Source organism: Saccoglossus kowalevskii, chromosome 1, assembly GCF_978046115.1.
Source record: "Saccoglossus kowalevskii chromosome 1, keSacKowa6.1, whole genome shotgun sequence".
NCBI classification, from domain to species: Eukaryota; Metazoa; Hemichordata; class Enteropneusta; family Harrimaniidae; genus Saccoglossus; species Saccoglossus kowalevskii.
This window is the reverse complement of record NC_140641.1, coordinates 47,902,710-47,921,903: the sequence shown is the minus strand read 5'-3', so window position 1 is coordinate 47,921,903 and position 19,194 is coordinate 47,902,710. Positions and strand designations below refer to the sequence as shown.

General features: G+C 36.1%; 1 protein-coding gene across 1 annotated transcript in view; it reads left to right on the top strand.

Annotated features, from left to right (window-relative positions):
* The window catches only part of LOC102807265 (motile sperm domain-containing protein 1-like), a 51,946-nt gene that overhangs the window by 2,024 nt on the left and 30,728 nt on the right, over positions 1 to 19,194 (top strand). Inside the window, exon 2 of the mRNA XM_085502696.1 lies at positions 13,000 to 13,222. Within this exon, the coding sequence (XP_085358822.1) occupies positions 13,069 to 13,222 (154 nt within the window). The 5' untranslated portion in view covers positions 13,000 to 13,068. The remainder of the gene's footprint in view (positions 1 to 12,999; positions 13,223 to 19,194) is intronic.

Genomic DNA, 19,194 nt, shown 5'->3' with positions numbered 1-19,194 from the left:
ACCTATCTAAAACTATTTGATAGTATATATCTACCATATCTAGCTGTGGGTTCATAGCTCTTCTTATGTCATCTTTAGCCTTTGTGATGGTATTTTAGTAATTTCTTATACATTTGGTGTCATTAAATTTGTTATTTTCAAATATTAGGATTTTTATTGACACAGAAGTGCTGTGGTTGCACCCATAGACTTAATAACAATAATATATATTTATTAGCCTTTGAAACAGCGTAAAAAGAAACATACAAGTCAACAACAACAAGAAAAAGATAAACTATAAAAGCATTCGTATGTAAATCATTCAGTTTCTCATTTATGAATTTCCATGGGCGAGTGAGAAAATTTAGAATTTCTTTTGATGTATTGTTTCCCAAATCCTTTTTGATTGCCCATAAAGCATCACTGAAGAGAAAATTAAATTTTAAATTAATTCCACCTGAAAAAAAATTATCTACAATAGTTGGTTCTCCACCATTTTCCACTATTGTATTGGTCAGTGCTGAATAGAATTTACTTCTCAAGTGGTTAGTTGATTTGCAAAGAAATAAAAAGTGATAAATATCCTCTTTTCCATCATGACAAATCTTACATACCCCGTCATCTTTATAATTTTCCCATTGTGTTTTATTCCTTTCCATGTCTATTGCGTTTGAGGGAGATGCCATGATGATCATAAGAATCCTTTATAATAAGTTTTTAGGCCATAAACATGATCCATTCAGTTTTAATATATTTTTAATAGAATATTGTCGATATATTTTGGCCAGTTGCAAGCAAGTTTAGCCTTGTTCTGATATGATTGATGTAATTTAGAGAAAACTATTGTTTAACACAAGTTTGCGATGCCAAAAGGCATCTCCAACGCCCTTGTGTTAAATTGAGCTTCAACACGATAAAATACAGTTCAAATACTTAATGATACAGGATCTGAATAAAGTAATAATATTGATCTATATATGTAGTCTAAATACAAGATATAGTAGTCTTATTACTGGTAGTCCCCGTTCAGTTAAAAAATGGAGACTTATGTTTTGACCCTCGTCCTATTGTCTATACCTGCATATTGGACATGCCTGGTTCGTTCATGCTCAAACTTCACAAATACACAACATATCTTGGCCGACATACATGTAAGCTCATTCATTCATTTTATGATGGATGAGTAATATCTTTTTACTAAAAATTTGAACTAAAAATTTTTCAAAATCAAGCATTTCTGGCATTCTAAAACTAGATTCCAGTCGTTTATTGATGAATTTTGTTCAAACTAGGTACATGCTTCGAACATACAGGGTTTTCCAGATCAGATTCAAAATGATTTTAATGAATGCTGTTCGCCAGAGCCATATCTCGGATATGCCTTGACCAATCATGTTCAATATTTATATACATGTCATACAGCATGTCACACACATGCACATGTGGCGGCCAACTTTTCTTCCATTCCGGACCGAGATCTTAGTTATGTCTAATATGAATAGAGAGTTATTGTCCATCTTGGTATATACCGGTATATTTAACATATATCGTACTTCCCAGAGCATAAGCCCCTCCCCGAGTATAAGCCCACCCCTCTGTTTTTAGAAATTTAACAAGTTGAGGGCATCCCAGAATATAGGCCCAGGGTGTTTTTACCGAGCGTCAACGACATTTATTAAAATATGCATGTAAAAAGTGTATTTCATTGCTTAATAATTGTGATTGGTACGGTACATGTAGTTTGGTTCCTGCTTTTACGAGAAAACTTGCATTGATTTCAGAGTACATGGCCGGCGAACGTACGGAACATGGCTCTCACATTTTATTCAGGATGAACCCCGGTGTTGCAATACTGAAGTAATCCATACATGTATTTCTTTTGAGTAGTAGTTTTAGAAACGCCAAGAATGTGATTGTCAAGTCGTTGGTCATTGAACATCATTTTACTTTTCTGAATAATCGTGAACATTGAGACCTTCGTGAATGGGATGTGAACGAGCAAACTATTCTTCGACATGACTTATTGGCGACCGTGAAAAGTTTAAATACTTCCTCCACCCTCAGTTCACCTTTCGAAAATTGTGAATCAACAGTTTTAGAGAAAAAAATCACCGTTTTTGGTCAGATCGAATTTTAACATCGCGGTAATTCACTTCCGCATTTCGTTGACATAATTACTTCGTCGATAATCGAAAAACTTCATCTGTACGACACAGCATTTTGATTGGTTAACGAAAGACCTGACCTATTAGGTCAAAGGACGTTGTTCAGGTCAAATCATGATGAAAAACACCATTGGAAATTGCTTTGTATCGAAAGTTTGCGTACGATCGAAAACATTCCACAACGAAGATAATGATAATGATCTTGTCCTCGACTGTTTTCCCACAGACCCTACCCATTTCTGCACCGTAAATTTAGACGGTATGTAAAACGTATTGTAATAAAATGTGTGTATTTTTATGTTTGTTTTTTTCATTGTAAAAAGTGTCGTGGAAATCAATAAGACGTAATATTTCTCCGAGGCCGGCGCTGTGAACGAAAAATGTAATTTGGATAATTTGTCGTGGTTGGAAAGATGGTTACAATTTTAACCTCCCCCCCCCCTATATCTTTTCTGAGGTGGTCCTCGAGTATAAGCCCACCCCCTAATTTTCCCGATTTTACATGTTCAGGCCCCTGGGCTTATACTTGGGGGGAAGTACGGTATATAATTAGCCCTGCGTACAGTGCTGTGTGTACAGGGACGCGTTCGGTTGATAGATGTCCCCATCATAGCCCTGCGTACAGTGCTGTGTGTACGGGGACGCGTTCGGTTGATAGATGTCCCCACCATAGCCCTGCGTACAGTGCTGTGTGTACGGGGACGCGTTCGATTGATAGATGTCCCCACCACAGCCCTGCGTACAGTGCTGTGTGTACGGGGACGCGTTCAGTTGATAGATGTCCCCACCACAGCCCTGTGTACCTCCATAGACAAAGTCCGGGAGCGCACCGTAATGGATGCGCAAGTTAAAAATAAGTAGTTTCCCAGCCAAAATCAGTTGAAATGACGATAGTTATCCGTAACAACCATTACAAAGTTATCTGTAAAGTTTCATTCACGCAAGAGAATGTGTTTGTTTTTAGGGCAAAGTAGCCGATTCCATCCACAATTGGACTCTGAACTGGGAGTTCTGGATATATCTGGTGATCGATCATCATTTTTGGTACCTGGGCATGTTATTTCATTAAAAAATTTATATTTTTCAAAGTCCCGGACTTTGTCTATGGAGGTACGCAGGGCTGTGGTGGGGACATCATCAACCGAACGCGTCCCCGCGTTTGTGCTGCGTTCAATTCTATAATTGAAAGGTATATAATAATAATAATAATAATAATAAGTATGCACTTATATAGCGCCATATATCCAAAATAAATGTTCATAGGCGCTTTACAAGACAAAAAATAAATAAAAATATTAAATCATGAATAAAACATTAATAGCAACAACAAAGAAAAACTACTGAGTTTCAAAAGTCTGTTTAAAAAGATGAGTTTTAAGTTTCTTCTTAAAAATGTCAATATTGTCAGATAGTTTGATATGTAAAGGTAGTTCATTCCATAAGGCAGGTGCAGCATGGCAGATGGCGCGTTGACCGTAAGATTTAGTATTAATTTTCGGAACGTTCAGGAGAAGATTATTAGTGGAGCGTAGACTGCGGGTAGGTTTGTAAGATGCAAACAGTTCACAAATGTATGATGGTAGGGTGTTGTGAATTGCACGAAAGGCGATTAACATGATCTTGAAATTAATGCGTTGTTGAACAGGAAGCCAGTGTAAATTGTAAAGAACTTCAGTGATATGGTCAAATTTCTTGGTCCTTGTGATGAGGCGTGCCGCAGTATTTTGAACGAGTTGGAGCTTACGAATGTTCGTCTGGGCAATGCCGAAGAGGAGACTGTTTCCATGGTCAATCCTTGATGTAACAAATGAATGTACTAAATGTACTAATAAATGGGACCATCGTTTTTTTTTCAGATCACATTTAAAATGTACAAAATGATTGAATGCAAATGCTGTTCTAGAGCAATGTCTGTGACATACTTCTATTTATTTATTAATACTTAACATTCCAAAGGCAATGAAAGGGTTACAAATTAGATATTAGTAAAAGTAAAATGCAAATAGTTGAAATACTGAAATTCATCAAAATAAATTGATACATGTAATAATTTGTATACAATGTGTTACTGGCTTTGTTTATGAGGTGCTGCTGTCATGAAAAATTAAAACATATGATTCAAATTCGATTTTTCCTGTTGTGATTATTTATTTAATTTTTCCACTCTGTTTAAACTTTTTTTTTCAATTTATCATCAATTGTTTTTAATTTTGGTAATGAGATAATGATAATAGATCAGAATAGTTTATATTTTTTAATATTGAATCAAGTTTAACAAACCATTTACTTTTAATAATTTTATTGACAAAGTATGCTTCTCGAAGTAGAGTATTTTTGTAGTTTGCAATTCGGTTGGCATATTTTATCATTTATTTCTTAATAAAAGTGTCAAAAAGTAATCTTTTCAATTCACTATATATTGCCATGATTGATGTATTTTTTAATGTACCGATAGTATGCAAGCTGGACATCCTCTACAATTGATTTTGTAGAACTTTCTTCTCCCCAAATGTCACTCCTATACATAATAACTGGTCTGATAAGTACACTGTACATACACTGTATGTTGATGCAATCAAACTTTATAACTACCGGGGTACATGACTTGTAGAAATGGAAACTTCCCTTTCTCTTCCTTCCTTACTTTCATGTAATTTGTTTTATGTTCTGTTCCAAAATGGCTGACTCATTTCAGTTTTTTAGCTCCGCTATTGACCTTGTCAAGTGGAGTCTTTCATACAGTGTATGAATAATTCTCTACGTTATCATCCTCCATATCAACTTTTTTAGTCCCCGTTCGGACACAGTCCAAAAACGGGGACTTGTGGATTGACCTCTTTCCGGACCTGTATCTTAGACATGCCTGGGCCGATTACATTCAAACTTCACACATGCATCATACATACCGGTAATATTATACATGCATTGTATGCACATCGATTTGTTTCACGATCTGATTCAAGATGGCTGAATAGAGACCATTTTTGTGCTGAAAAATCATCAAAATCAAGCATTTATGGATGGATTTTGTTCAAACTTGGTGCATACATTGGACATTATGGGACCTTGATGCACGTCATTTTGTTTTTCAGATTGGATTTAAAATGGCTTAATGAATGCTGCAGTTCTAGTGTCATATCTCTGCCATGCTTTGACTGATTATGTTCAAATTTTATATATTCATTATAGATCATGTCTTAGATATACAAATATATTCGTTTGACAATCTGATTCAAAATGGCTGAATGGCGGCCATTTTTGTACTGAAAACTCGGCACTCTGGAATCGGATCTTGATCGTTTATGGATGGATTTTGTTCAAACTTGGTACATACATTATGGGTCATTGATACACATCATTTTGTTTTTCATATCTGATTCAAAATAGCTGACTGGCGGTCATTTTGTTTTAATGAATGTGGTTCTAGAGCCATATCTCTGACATGATTTGACCGCTTATGTTAAAATTTTATATATTCATATTCATGTTATAGATATACAGATGTATTCAAAATGGAAGACCAGTTTGCTATTCCACAGCAATATCTCTCAATATGGACAAGTACTCGTTAGACGATCAGATACAAGATGACTGAATGTCAATCATTTTGGTGTTAAAAAATCACCATAATCAAGCATCAGCATCTGGATTCATATCTCTAACATGTTTATGTTTGAACTATATTACTACCGGTACATGCATAAACAAAATTATATTATATCTTAAGTTTGATAACTAACGGGGACTGTGCCATGTATGGCTTATACTTTTTCGACTTCTTCTTGAAAACTACAAGCCTGATAGCTTTGATGCTTGATGGATGTGTACCTTGGGTAGATCTCATTTAGATTTATTCATTTTGTGATGATATCTTTAATTAATTCTCTAATTTTGGTACATATTTTTGTAATTTTTGGTAAAAAGTGATATTTTCAACAACTTGTTGAAAACCGCTAGCTGATTTGATATTATAGATATAGGTACTACTACAGGTGGATCTCTCTCAGATTTGTTCATTTTGTAAATATATCTTCAATTCTATAATTGAAAGGTGCATTGCTAACAGCGTAGCTATCTCAGCTGAGAGGCTGCTTGTGTTTAGCTCCGCTGTTGACTTTGTCGAGCGGAGCTTATCATATGAGTGATTGTCCGGCGTCGTCGTCCGTGTCAATGTTTTACTTTTTCGACTTCTTCTTAAAAACTATAAGCCTGAAAGCTTTGATACTTGGTGTATATGTACATTTGTACCTTGGGTAGACCTCTCTCAGATTTGTCATTTCATGATCATATCTTCAATTTTCTAATTTTGGTGAATATTTTGTAATTTTTCGTAAAAAGTGATATTTTTGACTTCTTGTTAAAAACCGCAAGTCCAATTGCTTTTATATTACATATATAGGTACTACATGTGTATCTCTCTCAGATTTGTTCATTTTGTAATGATATCTTCAATTCTCTAACTTTGGTGAATATTTTTGTCATTTTTGGTAAAAAGTGATATTTTCAACTTCTTGTTAAACACCAATAGTTCAATTGCTTTGATATTACATATATATGTACTACATGTGAATCTCTCTCAGGTTTGTTCATTTTGTAATGATATCTTTAATTCTCTAATTTTGGTGAATATTTTTGTCATTTTTGGTAAAAAATGATATTTTCGACTTCTTGTTAAAAACCACAAGTCCAATTGCTTTGATATTACATATATAGGTACTACATGTGAATCTCTCAAATTTTTTCATTTCATGATGATATCTTTAATTTTCTAATTTTGGGGAATATTTTTGTAATTTTTGGTAAAAAGTGATATTTTCAACTTCTTGTTAAAAACCAATAGTTCAATTGCTTTGATATTACATATATAGGTACTACATGTTGACCTCTCTCAGATTCGTTCATTTTGTAATGATATCTATAATTCTCTAATTTTGGTAAATATTTTTGTCATTTTTGGTAAAAAGTGATATTTTTGACTTCTTGTTAAAAACTACAAGTCCAATTGCTTTGATATTAGATATATAGATACTACATATGGACCACTCTCAAATTTGTTCATTTCATGATGATATCTTCAATTCTCTAATTTTGATGAATATTTTTGTCATTTTTGGTAAAAAGTGATATTTTCTTCTTGTTAAAAACCACAATCATTTATGGTTAAAAATTATATTTTTGAATTCTTGTTGAAAACAGCAAGTCCCATTGCATTGATACTATGCATATTGTTCATTTTCTAATGATATCTTCTGTTCTTTAATTGAAATGTGCATTGCTAACAGCAGAGCTATCTCAGCCGAGAGGCTGCTTGTCTACTGTAGAAGTAGAAAATATTTGCCTGAGAATTTCGCGGTAAGTCCAAAAATTTAAACTATGCATGAATGTTCTGTTTCATGTTTCATGTTTGAATGTAAAACCCAATACCCCGGTCAAACTCCTAATTAACGATCATGCAATGAATATTGTAAACATTTCAATCTTTCCTGATGCTTAAATTGGAGTCTAATTTAGGTTTTACCATAGTCAAGAGTACGATGTTTATTGAGGCTAAGCATGAATTGGTAAGCTTCGCTTTGTCAATGAGCTGTTATCACCATAAACAATGTTTTATTAGCTCGGCTGTTGACTTTGTCGAGTGGAGCTTATCATATGAGTGATTGTCAGTCGGCGTCCATTTTTGGTAAAAAGTGATATTTTCGACTTCTTGTTGAAAACAGCAAGTCTGATTGCTTTGATACTATACATATAGGTACCTTAAGTATAGTCCTCTCTCAGATTTTTTCTCTCAGCCATTTTGTTGTTATGTAAACATTCGCGACGCAAGCGCACTTACGAGTACGCGTAAGCAGATAGCTTTCATTTCACCGCACACGGAAAGCATTCTGCCACGAGTGGCGAAATTTATCAAACACAATAGATATTCACCATTTCGCCACGAGTGACTAAAATCTTGCGTAAAGTTGCGCGCACACGGAAGATATTTGCTTAAGCAAACAGCCACGAATGAATTTTGCCTGAGCTGATAGCTCTCGTGTGCGCCAGGCTTTAGGCGCGTTATTTGTTCTATTGTGAAATTGTTTGTGATTCTAACTTATAGTTCATGCGCGTTCTTACGTTCCTATGTTCTACCTGTACGTTATCACACTTGCTTCTATGCTATCGATAAAGAGCCATTGCTCGAAACGTCTAGCTATTTTTAATAGTTATTTAGGACTACGATTACTAAATATTATCTTCAATATATCTGGCTACACCATGGCTACACGTAAAGCACGAGACAAGCAGCTGTAAAAGCGTGTGTGTGTGTGAGCATCCTTGTTTTACCTGTTTTTTGGGGGGGTTTTTTTCTTAATTTTCACAATCTCAATAAATAATTTGACGGATTCAATGAAGTTTGATTTCTTATACATGATATAGGAAAGTGAACTGAATGTAAGATACCGGCAGTAGTCCCCGCCAGCAGTTGTTCCGGTACTATGTATTACGCATTGAAGATGGAAAAAGAATCATCACACTAATTTTTTCACAACAGTTTTGGGAACGGAAAACACGATTTATGGCGAACAGGTTATTTTACAAGTCAACAAAATAATAACGGAGCAAACAAACTGAAAATTCACCGCCCGATCGACAGACAACTTTAAACCTAAGCGATCGCATCTCCCGATTCAGTTCAGCACTCGCTGTGACTTGTCTCCCCCTCATTGCCATTCAAATAATACAAAAATCTTGGAAAGAAAACTACATTTATTTATTAACACACAACATCCCCCGGAGGGGATGAAAAGGGTTACAAATCAGATATTAGTAAAAGAAAAATAACCACATAAAGAGTAAGGGAACAAAAAGGCATAAAAAAAAAAAAAAAAAAAAAAAAGATAAAAAGTTGAATACAAGGAATGTATTACTGGCTTAGTTTATGTAGGTGCTGCTGTCTTGTATTAAAACAGTTTTTTAAATATTGCGCTAAAGGAATAGACATTTTCTCGTCACTTAGTAATGATATGAATTTATTTTCATTACTAAATTTGTCAAAATTTGGTATACGTTTATTAGCTACAATGTAAAGTTTTAATCTCATTTCATTGTAATGAGGACAATTTGTGACAAAATGTTGTTCATCTTCAACATGGTCATTGTCACACATATTGCAGACTCTGTCTTTAAAATCCAATCCTGTATGCCGGCCTGTTTCAATTTTCAGACAGTGGTTGCCAAGTCTAAATTTTGTTAAGGATTTGCGAAGTTCACTGTTTTTCATAATTGTTAAGTAGTTTTCTTGTTCTATTTTGGTTTTAAAAAGTTTGTAGGTTCTTAGTTTATTTTTAGAATTTGATTTTTTCCTATTGTCATTATTTATTTCATTTTTCCACTCTGTTGTAAACTCTTCTTTTAATTTCTCATCAATTGTTTTTAATTTTGATAATGAGATAATATTTGTTTCATTTAAAAGATAAGAATGGTTAATATTATTTAATATCAGATCAAGTTTTTTAAACCATTTACTTTTAATAATTTTATTGACATAGTATGCTTCTTGAAGTAGAGTATTTGTGGAATTTGCAATACGATTGGCATATTTTATCATTTGTTTCTTAATAAAAGAGTCAAGAGGTAATTTTCCCAATTCACTATATATTGCCATGATTGGTGTATTTTTTGAGATACCAAGAATGTACCGATAGTATGTCAGCTGAACATCCTCTACAATTGATTTTGTAGAGCTTTCTTCTCCCCAAATGTCACTCCCATACACAATAACTGGTCTGATAAGTTTATCAAATAGTGACAGTAGTATGGACATGTCCAGATTACCAGATCCAATTTTGGTCTTTAATGAGAATAAGGCTTTTATTCCTTTTCTTTTTAGGTTTTTCATTGCATCTTTAAATTCACCATTTGGACTCATAGTTAAGCCAAGATAATTGAAATCTTTAACTATATTGATTTCTTTTCCTTCATAAAAGAATATTTCCTTGTTAAGGAGTCTGTTACACTTATTGAATATCATTATTTTTGTTTTATCTGTGTTGACAGACAACTGCCATTTTGATGTGTAGGCTGATAGTTTATCCAAACAGTTTTGTAATCCCCTTTTGGATTTTGAAAGAATCACAATATCATCTGCATAAAGAAGGCAATTAATGGGTGTGTTGTGTAACAGTGTAGGATCACAATGATCATTATCAAAAATATCAGGCAGGTCATTAATAAATAAATTAAACAGACTTGGGCTAAGGTTGCATCCTTGTTTTACTCCGATATTTGAACAAAATGATTCTGTTAAACCATTTCTTGTTTTTACCTTATATTTCACATCACCATACATATCTTTTATAATTTTGTACATATTACCATTTACACCATTTTTCAACAATTTATAAAAAAGACCTTCATGCCAAACACTATCAAAGGCTTTTTTGAGGTTTACAAAGCAGGCATAAATTTTATTTGATGTTTTCAATTTATTTTTATCATTTGCCTGATGGATGATCTCCTTGTCCTGATGGAGGTATTTATTAATAATAGTTTTCAGGATAAACAGATTGTCTGTTGTCCGACAGTCTTTCCTGAATCCAAATTGTTTATTAGAGAGGATATTATTTTTTTCTAGATATGAAACTAGTCTTGTGTTTAAAATACTATTAAATAATTTACCTAAACAACTTGAAATTGCTATTCCCCTGTAATTAGAAGGATTCAATTTTGATCCAGATTTGTGCAAGGGTACAATAAGACTAGTATTCCAAGAATCGGGGAATTTGCCAGACATGAACACTATGTTAAAAAGTTTTTGTAGTGCGTCTGACAGGTAATAACCACCACATTTAAAAACCTCATTACTGATTTTGTCTTCTGCTGATGACTTATTATTTTTTAATTGGCTAATTGCTTTTTTAATTTCATTTTTTTGAATAGGACCATTCAAAGATTCTGTATTGACTGCGTCCACACTTTTCTCTAAAGTTTCTAGATGTGTTTTCATATTAGAGTGAACAGTGTTGTTTTTATTTAACAGTTTTTTAAAGTAAATTAACCAGTCCCCAGGTGAAATAGGTTCATTATCTGAATGTGTTATACTGTCATTGTTTAAATCATTCAGTATTTTCCAAAATTTAGATGTATCACTTTTTGATTTTTCAAGCTCATTCAGTTTTAACTGTTTTAGGGCATGTTTCTTTTTCCTGACTAAATTTTTGAATTGCTTTTTTGTTTTGAAGTATCTACCACGAATAATCGGGTCTAGTGGATGTTTCTGCAGTAATTTTGAAATATTTTTTAATTCTACGCGAAGCAACCAGCAATCATTATCAAACCATTTTTTCTTTTTTAGTATTGTTTTGTTTTTCTTTTTAAAACACTTTGGAGTGATTTTTTTAACATTTTGGTCTGTGAGAGATAATATGATTTTTTCAAAATCTGAAGAAGCTGTTTCTGAATCATTGTTATATTGTTTTAGGAGAAATTCCGTAATTTCATTTTTTTCACTGTAATGCAGAGAGGCCAAGAATTTATTTTTTGTATCCACATCCCAAATATATTTTGCTGGTAATGGATCCAATTTATTTTTGTTATTATTTTTTTTCAGGGCATTATAGATGATTTGGTTTATGGCTAAAGACAAAGAGATAGGGCAGTGATCCGAAATATTAGATAGCTCATGAACTTTGAAGTATTGTACAGAGTTATAAAAATGTTTTGAAATAATCCCAAAGTCAATAGCGCTGCAACCATTTGGTGTGTAACATGTATATTTGCCAACAGAGTCTCCAATTGTGCGACCATTGAGTATGATTAAATTACACTCCATGCACATGTAGTTGACTCTGGTGGTGCGTTCAGCCACGGTTATTGGTTCAGCAGCTGAGCAAGAGAATGACCTTCCATGGAGGGCAATGTATGGTAATGAGTCTTCCAGAAAAGGAGTGTCTCCTCCCACAACGTATTAATGAATATGTAAATCATGACGTCATTTTGGCGCGGCTTTGTCACGCCGTGAAACAGTGTTTCCTATTGGATTCGGGAGCATAATTTCGCACTTTATAACCAATTGCGACACGCATATCCACACATCTACGTGATTATGACAGACAGATACCATGACTATTCATTATGAGTTTGTTTTGATCCATGGGACAAACGGATTTTGAGTTAGCCGACGATACGTTACTGCTAAGTTGTTTTTGCCATTTTCTCGGTTAAACAAAATAGCGATTCACGGCAACTACAGGCCTTTGATCTCGAGTTTTAGTGGACGCATTATACTAATTTTTCGCACAGACACTATTCGATATGTTCCCTCTCAAGCCGCGCTGGGATTTTTCTATTTTCCTATTTGTTTCGAAATTACGTTCTAATTTCTGAATACCGGAAAGAACCATATCGCATTGTTTTTTCAAGATAGCTAAATTATTATTTTTTCTCCAACTATCATGTAGATATATATCTCAATTAACACGAAATGGTGGTGAGCGTCGTCTGAAAAACTGTTTTGTTGCCAATGTTCCACTAAATTTGTTTATTCATTGGTTCAATTATTTTTTTACCGAAAATGGCTTTCTGTGTTTACACAGAGATCACGTGACTATACACGTCCATACACACACTATCTTGTCGATTTCATATCCAGTGTGAAATAAGCTTTCCATCAATATATAGCTTTGTGTTGTTGTGTTGTTGTTGAAAATATCAGTTTAGAAAATCAATACAAAAAACGTGTACAGCATCCTGAAGTTGAAATTCGGCACTCATGTATATTACCTATCATTTCCACAAAATATTTGCTTTGTCAAGGCAACATGTCTATAAACTCAAGCCAAAATGTGAAATAATTCTGTTTAACATTCATTTGCAGATACTAACTTGTTGATGTTAATAGAAGTTGACACTATATATCCAAGTGAACGCTCTACCATCTCTACCTATGCATTTTGGGAGCAATCCACGACTTATTGAACAGAGTAAACTGCCAGTGTTTGTCTTCCCAACTGAATTAGTCTTCTATGCTGATGATAAAAGTTCTCACAAACAAGTCTTAACTGTGTATAATCCTTACGAGTTTGCTTTAAAATTTAAAGGTATGTAACCTGTTTCAATGTGAGTCTCTATGTGGTAGTTGAGCGCGGTAAGTGAGCGTCTCAGTTTTCATGAAGATACAAGTTCAGCGTACGTTCACTTTCAAAAGTAAGCGTGGAACCAAACAATGGAATGCTTGAGTGCACTCACTTTTAAAAGTAAGCGTGGAATGCTGGTAATGTAATGAGAGCTATGCTCAGTTTAACATGAAGTTGACACAATTTCACATATTCACTTGAGAGGACGTTTGTTAAAACAAAGCAACCATGTTTAATTAAATATTCCTGCAATTTAATCTCTATGACCTTGTAAGAAGGATGCATCAAAAAGTAGTGTTACCACAGTGGGTGACAGCTGTGTTTTAAATTCAGACAAAGATCATCACAGTTTTAGACAAAATGCCAGTGCCTGGTGATTGTCTTTTATGGAAAGTTCATGGGGTAGAGTTGTTTTTAATTCCAGCTGAGGATTACGTTTGGAGATTGACACTGTGACGCGATGTCCAACATTAGAAGCCAACGACTACGCCCCCACCACCCCCAGACCCTGTTGAAGGTAATGAACCATTTCACATTTCACAGCACGGAGTGAGATGAAACTTTGTGGCCCAGCCTGGAAGCTTGCTTTTTCCTGTTCGAGTTTTAGCTTGGGTTGCTCGCTAGCGAGGCAGCCGACACCGTGGCTGGTAGGATAAGTTTTTCTTATTTTTTCACCCCCGTGTTGCTCCCTTTTGTGTGTATATTTTTACAACAAGGAAACTCAACAACGCAAATTTGACCACTTTTTTTACATGTAAATTTATATTTTCATGAGGGTCAGCCAATAGAAGCCAAATGATTCGTACCTGTACGATCACGGAATGATTCATGCACTTCAAACGTATTGGCATAAATGTCGCGACGTGCAACTTCACACTACCATTGCTGTATCGTAAATCTATGAAGTCAAACGTCATTCTTGTATGTGTGTAAACTTTCACTTCATACAAGTGTGCGCAATAGCTCGTTGTCACTGAGCGTTGTTTACAGACGCGACAAATGAAAACACTCAAGAAAAAACAAATGTCTGAGTTGCATCTTTATATAACTGTGGCCGATCCCAGCATTTATCTTATGTAAATCAAAAAAAGGTACTCTCAAAAACTTCATGTATACACTGGCGACTTATGGTTACTTGAAATCAGACACACGCACTTCTCATTCCATTGTTGGTCCCATGCCTACTATTATGTGTAAAAGTGAGCGTAGTCTCTCATTACCAGACGTGTCCATCTTACAAGGTGATAGGGCTCAAACTGCGTTTAACAAACGCCCCCTCATGTGAATATGTGATATTAGCACCAGATTGAATGTCTTTAACTTAAGTTAGACCTCTGAAACGAACTTGTTAAGCTGAGCGTAGCTTTCATTACATTACCAGCATTCCATGGTTTGTCCCCACGCTTACTTTTATAAGTGAGCGCACTTGAGCATTCCATTGTTTGGCTTCACGCTTACTTTTGAAAAAGTGCGTACGCTCCACTCATATTTTCATGAAAACTGAGACGCTCAGTTACCGCACTCAATATGGTAGAAATATGTCTAATGTACACATATGCATGTATAATTCCATCCATCACCAGTACATTTTAAGTATCATGCAAATCACATGAAAAGATGTTATTGTTGCCTATGTGTGCTCACATCTGGTTGATATAACATGCCATTCAGTTTAATATATGACAAATGAAATTTAAGCATTCATATGCTCCTTTTTGATTAAGTGCATTGATCAAGTTTGAAATAATTTGAACAAAGTACATGTACATAATGTATGTCAGAAAAAAAAGTTGCATTTTAATGATTTTTTTTTTATTGATGAAAACTCAAGATTTTTGTTTAATCAAATTGCTGACAGTTGCCCATCTTTTATAGGATCGTACCCCAGGCGCTGGACGTTGTATGTTCCGCCCGCCCAGTAGGATAATGCTACACAAACAACACTCCAGTCTGGCTGCTATCGGAACTGAGTGCGCCGTTCATAAAATAGTGTAGTGCTGATTGGGTGACACAAGTGTCAATTAAACGCCCACTTTATTTATTGCAAATTTGTTGATGAATTAAATCCAGATCGGAACATTACAACCTCCAGCGCGTGGGGTAATAGGATCGTGACACATATTAACTTTCATTGATGTGCTAGAAAGAATTATCTGTGCACTAAATTTAAGCCCACCAGGCAGTAGGAATTTTAAAAAAATTGCCAAAATTAAAAATTTTGGTCAAACAAAAAGGCTAACAGTCTACCATCTTGGATTGGATTGAAACACAAATCAACTTTTGTTGATGTGCTAGAACACAATTTTCTGTGCATCAAGTTTAAATGTAATTGAACAGTGAAAATTCATAATTATATAAAAGTGGAATTTTGACAAATATTTTCACTGCCGACCAGGCATATTCAATGAAATCTTCACAAAAGTCAACTTACATCTTTGTGAAAAATATACTGCCTGTATACTGAAGCTGAATGAACAAGCAAAAATGTAATAAAAATAAGTATGTTTGATGATGTTTCAGCCAATTGTAAAATTTCAAAAGAATGCCATAGACATCAAAGCAATGTCAAAGATACCGACATCAGCCTGTCAGAGGTCAAATGTCAAAGGAATGTCTAGGATAATCCCATCAGCCTGTCAGAGGACAAATGTCAAAGGAATGTTTAGGATAACCCATCAGCCTGTCAGAGTTCAAATGTCAAAGGAATGTTTAGGATAACCCCATCAACCTGCCAGAGGACAAATGTCAAAGAAATGTCTAGGATAACCCCATCAGCCTAGCTGTCAGAGGACAAATGTCAAAGGAATGTCTAGGATAACCCCATCAGCCTGTCAGAGGACAAATGTCAAAGGAATGTTTAGGATAACCCATCAGCCTGTCGGAGTTCAAATGTCAATGGAATGTTTAGGATAACCCCATCAGCCTGTCAGAGGACAAATGTCAAAGAAAAGTCTAGGATAACCTCATCAGCCTGTCAAACGAATGTCTAGGATAACCCCATCAGCCTGTCAGAGGTCAAATGTCAAAGGAATGTTTAGGATAACCCATCAGCCTGTCAGAGTTCAAATGCCAAAGGAATGTTTAGGATAATCCCATCGGCCTGTCAGAGGACAAATGTCAAAGAAATGTCTAGGATAACCTTATCACCCTGTCAAAGGAATGTTTAGGATAACCCCATCTGCCTGTCAGAGGTCAAATGTCAAAGGAATGTCTCGGATAACCCCCATCAGCCTAGCTGTCAGAGGACAAATGTCAAAGGAATATTTAGGATAACCCCATCAGCCTGTCAGAGGTCAAATGAATGTCTAGGATAACCCAATCAGCCTGTCAGAGGTCAAATGTCAAAGGAATGTCTAGGATAACCCCATTAGCCTGTCAGAGGACAAATGTCAAAGAAATGTCTAGGATAACCCCATCAGCCTGTCAGAGGACAAATGTCAAAGGAATGTTTCGGATAACCCCATCAGCCTGTCAGAGGTCAAATGTCAAAGGAATGTCTAGGATAGCCCCATCAGCCTGTCAGAGGTCAAATGTCAATGGAATGTTTAGGATAATCCCATCAGCCTGTCAGAGGACAAATGTCAAAGAAAAGTCTAGGATAACCTCATCAGCCTGTCAAACGAATGTCTAGGATAACCCCATCAGCCTGTCAGAGGTCAAATGTCAAGGGAATGTTTAGGATAACCCATCAGCCTGTCAGAGTTCAAATGCCAAAGGAATGTTTAGGATAATCCCATCGGCCTGTCAGAGGACAAATGTCAAAGAAATGTCTAGGATAACCTTATCACCCTGTCAAAGGAATGTTTAGGATAACCCCATCTGCCTGTCAGAGGTCAAATGTCAAAGGAATGTCTCGGATAACCCCCATCAGCCTAGCTGTTAGAGGACAAATGTCAAAGGAATGTCTCGGATAACCCCATCAGCCTGTCAGAGTTCAAATATCAAAGGAATGTCGAGGATAACCCCATCAGCCTAGCTGTCAGAGGACAAATGTCAAAGGAATGTCTCGGATAACCCCCATCAGCCTAGCTGTCAGAGGACAAATGTCAAAGGAATGTCTCGGATAACCCCATCAGCCTGTCAGAGTTCAAATGTCAAAGGAATGTTTAGGATAACCCCATCAGCCTGTCAGAGGACAAATGTCAAAGGAATGTCAAGGATAACCCCATCAGCCTGTCAGAGGTCAAAGGAATGTCTAGGATAACCCCATCAGCCTGTCAGAGGTCAAATGTCAAAGGAATGTTTAGGATAACCCCATCAGCCTGTCAGAGGACAAATGTCAAAGAAATGTCTAGGATAACCTCATCAGCCTGTCAAAGGAATGTCTAGGATAACCCCATCAGCCTGTCAGAGGTCAAATGTCAAAAGAATGTTTAGGATAACCCATCAGCCTGTCAGAGTTCAAATGTCAAAGGAATGTTTAGGATAATCACATCGGCCTGTCAGAGGACAAATATCAAAGAAAAGTCTAGGATAACCTCATCAGCCTGTCAAAGGAATGTCTAGGATAACCCCATCAGCCTGTCAGAGGTCAAATGTCAAAGGAATGTTTAGGATAACCCATCAGCCTGTCAGAGTTCAAATGTCAAAGGAATGTTTAGGATAACCCCATCAGCCTGTCAGAGGACAAATGTCAAAGGAATATTTAGGATAACCCCATCAGCCTGTCAGAGGTCAAATGAATGTCTAGGATAACCCAATCAGCCTGTCAGAGGTCAAATGTCAAAGGAATGTCTAGGATAACCCCATTAGCCTGTCAGAGGACAAATGTCAAAGAAATGTCTAGGATGACCCCATCAGCCTGTCAGAGGACAAATGTCAAAGGAATGTTTCGGATAACCCCATCAGCCTGTCAGAGGTCAAATGTCAAAGGAATGTCTAGGATAGCCCCATCAGCCTGTCAGAGGTCAAATGCCAAAGGAATGTTTAGGATAATCCCATCGGCCTGTCAGAGGACAAATGTCAAAGAAATGTCTAGGATAACCTTATCACCCTGTCAAAGGAATGTTTAGGATAACCCCATCTGCCTGTCAGAGGTCAAATGTCAAATGAATGTCTCGGATAACCCCCATCAGCCTAGCTGTTAGAGGACAAATGTCAAAGGAATGTCTCGGATAACCCCATCAGCCTGTCAGAGTTCAAATATCAAAGGAATGTCGAGGATAACCCCATCAGCCTAGCTGTCAGAGGACAAATGTCAAAGGAATGTCTCGGATAACCCCCATCAGCCTAGCTGTCAGAGGACAAATGTCAAAGGAATGTCTCGGATAACCCCATCAGCCTGTCAGAGTTCAAATGTCAAAGGAATGTTTAGGATAACCCCATCAGCCTGTCAGAGGACAAATGTCAAATGAATGTCAAGGATAACCCCATCAGCCTGTCAGAGGTCAAAGGAATGTCTAGGATAACCCCATCAGCCTGTCAGAGGTCAAATGTCAAAGGAATGTTTAGGATAACCCCATCAGCCTGTCAGAGAACAAATGTCAAAGAAATGTCTAGGATAACCCCATCAGCCTGTCAGAGAACAAATGTCAAAGGAATGTCTAGGATCGCCTCATCAGCCTGTCAGAGGTCAAATGTCAAAGGAATGTTTAGGATAACCCCATCAGCCTGTCAGAGGACAAATGTCAAAGGAATGTTTAGGATAACCCCATCAGCCTGTCAGAGGTCAAATGAATGTCTAGGATAACCCAATCAGCCTGTCAGAGGTCAAATGTCAAAGGAATGTCTACGATAATCCCATTAGCCTGTCAGAGGACAAATGTCAAAGAAATGTCTAGGATAACCCCATCAGCCTGTCAGAGGTCAAATGTCAATGGAATGTTTAGGATAACCCATCAGCCTATCAGAGGACAAATGTCAAAGGAATGTCTAGAATACAAAAATGTAGCCCCATCAGCCTGTTAGAGGACACATGTCAAAGGAATGTCTAAGAT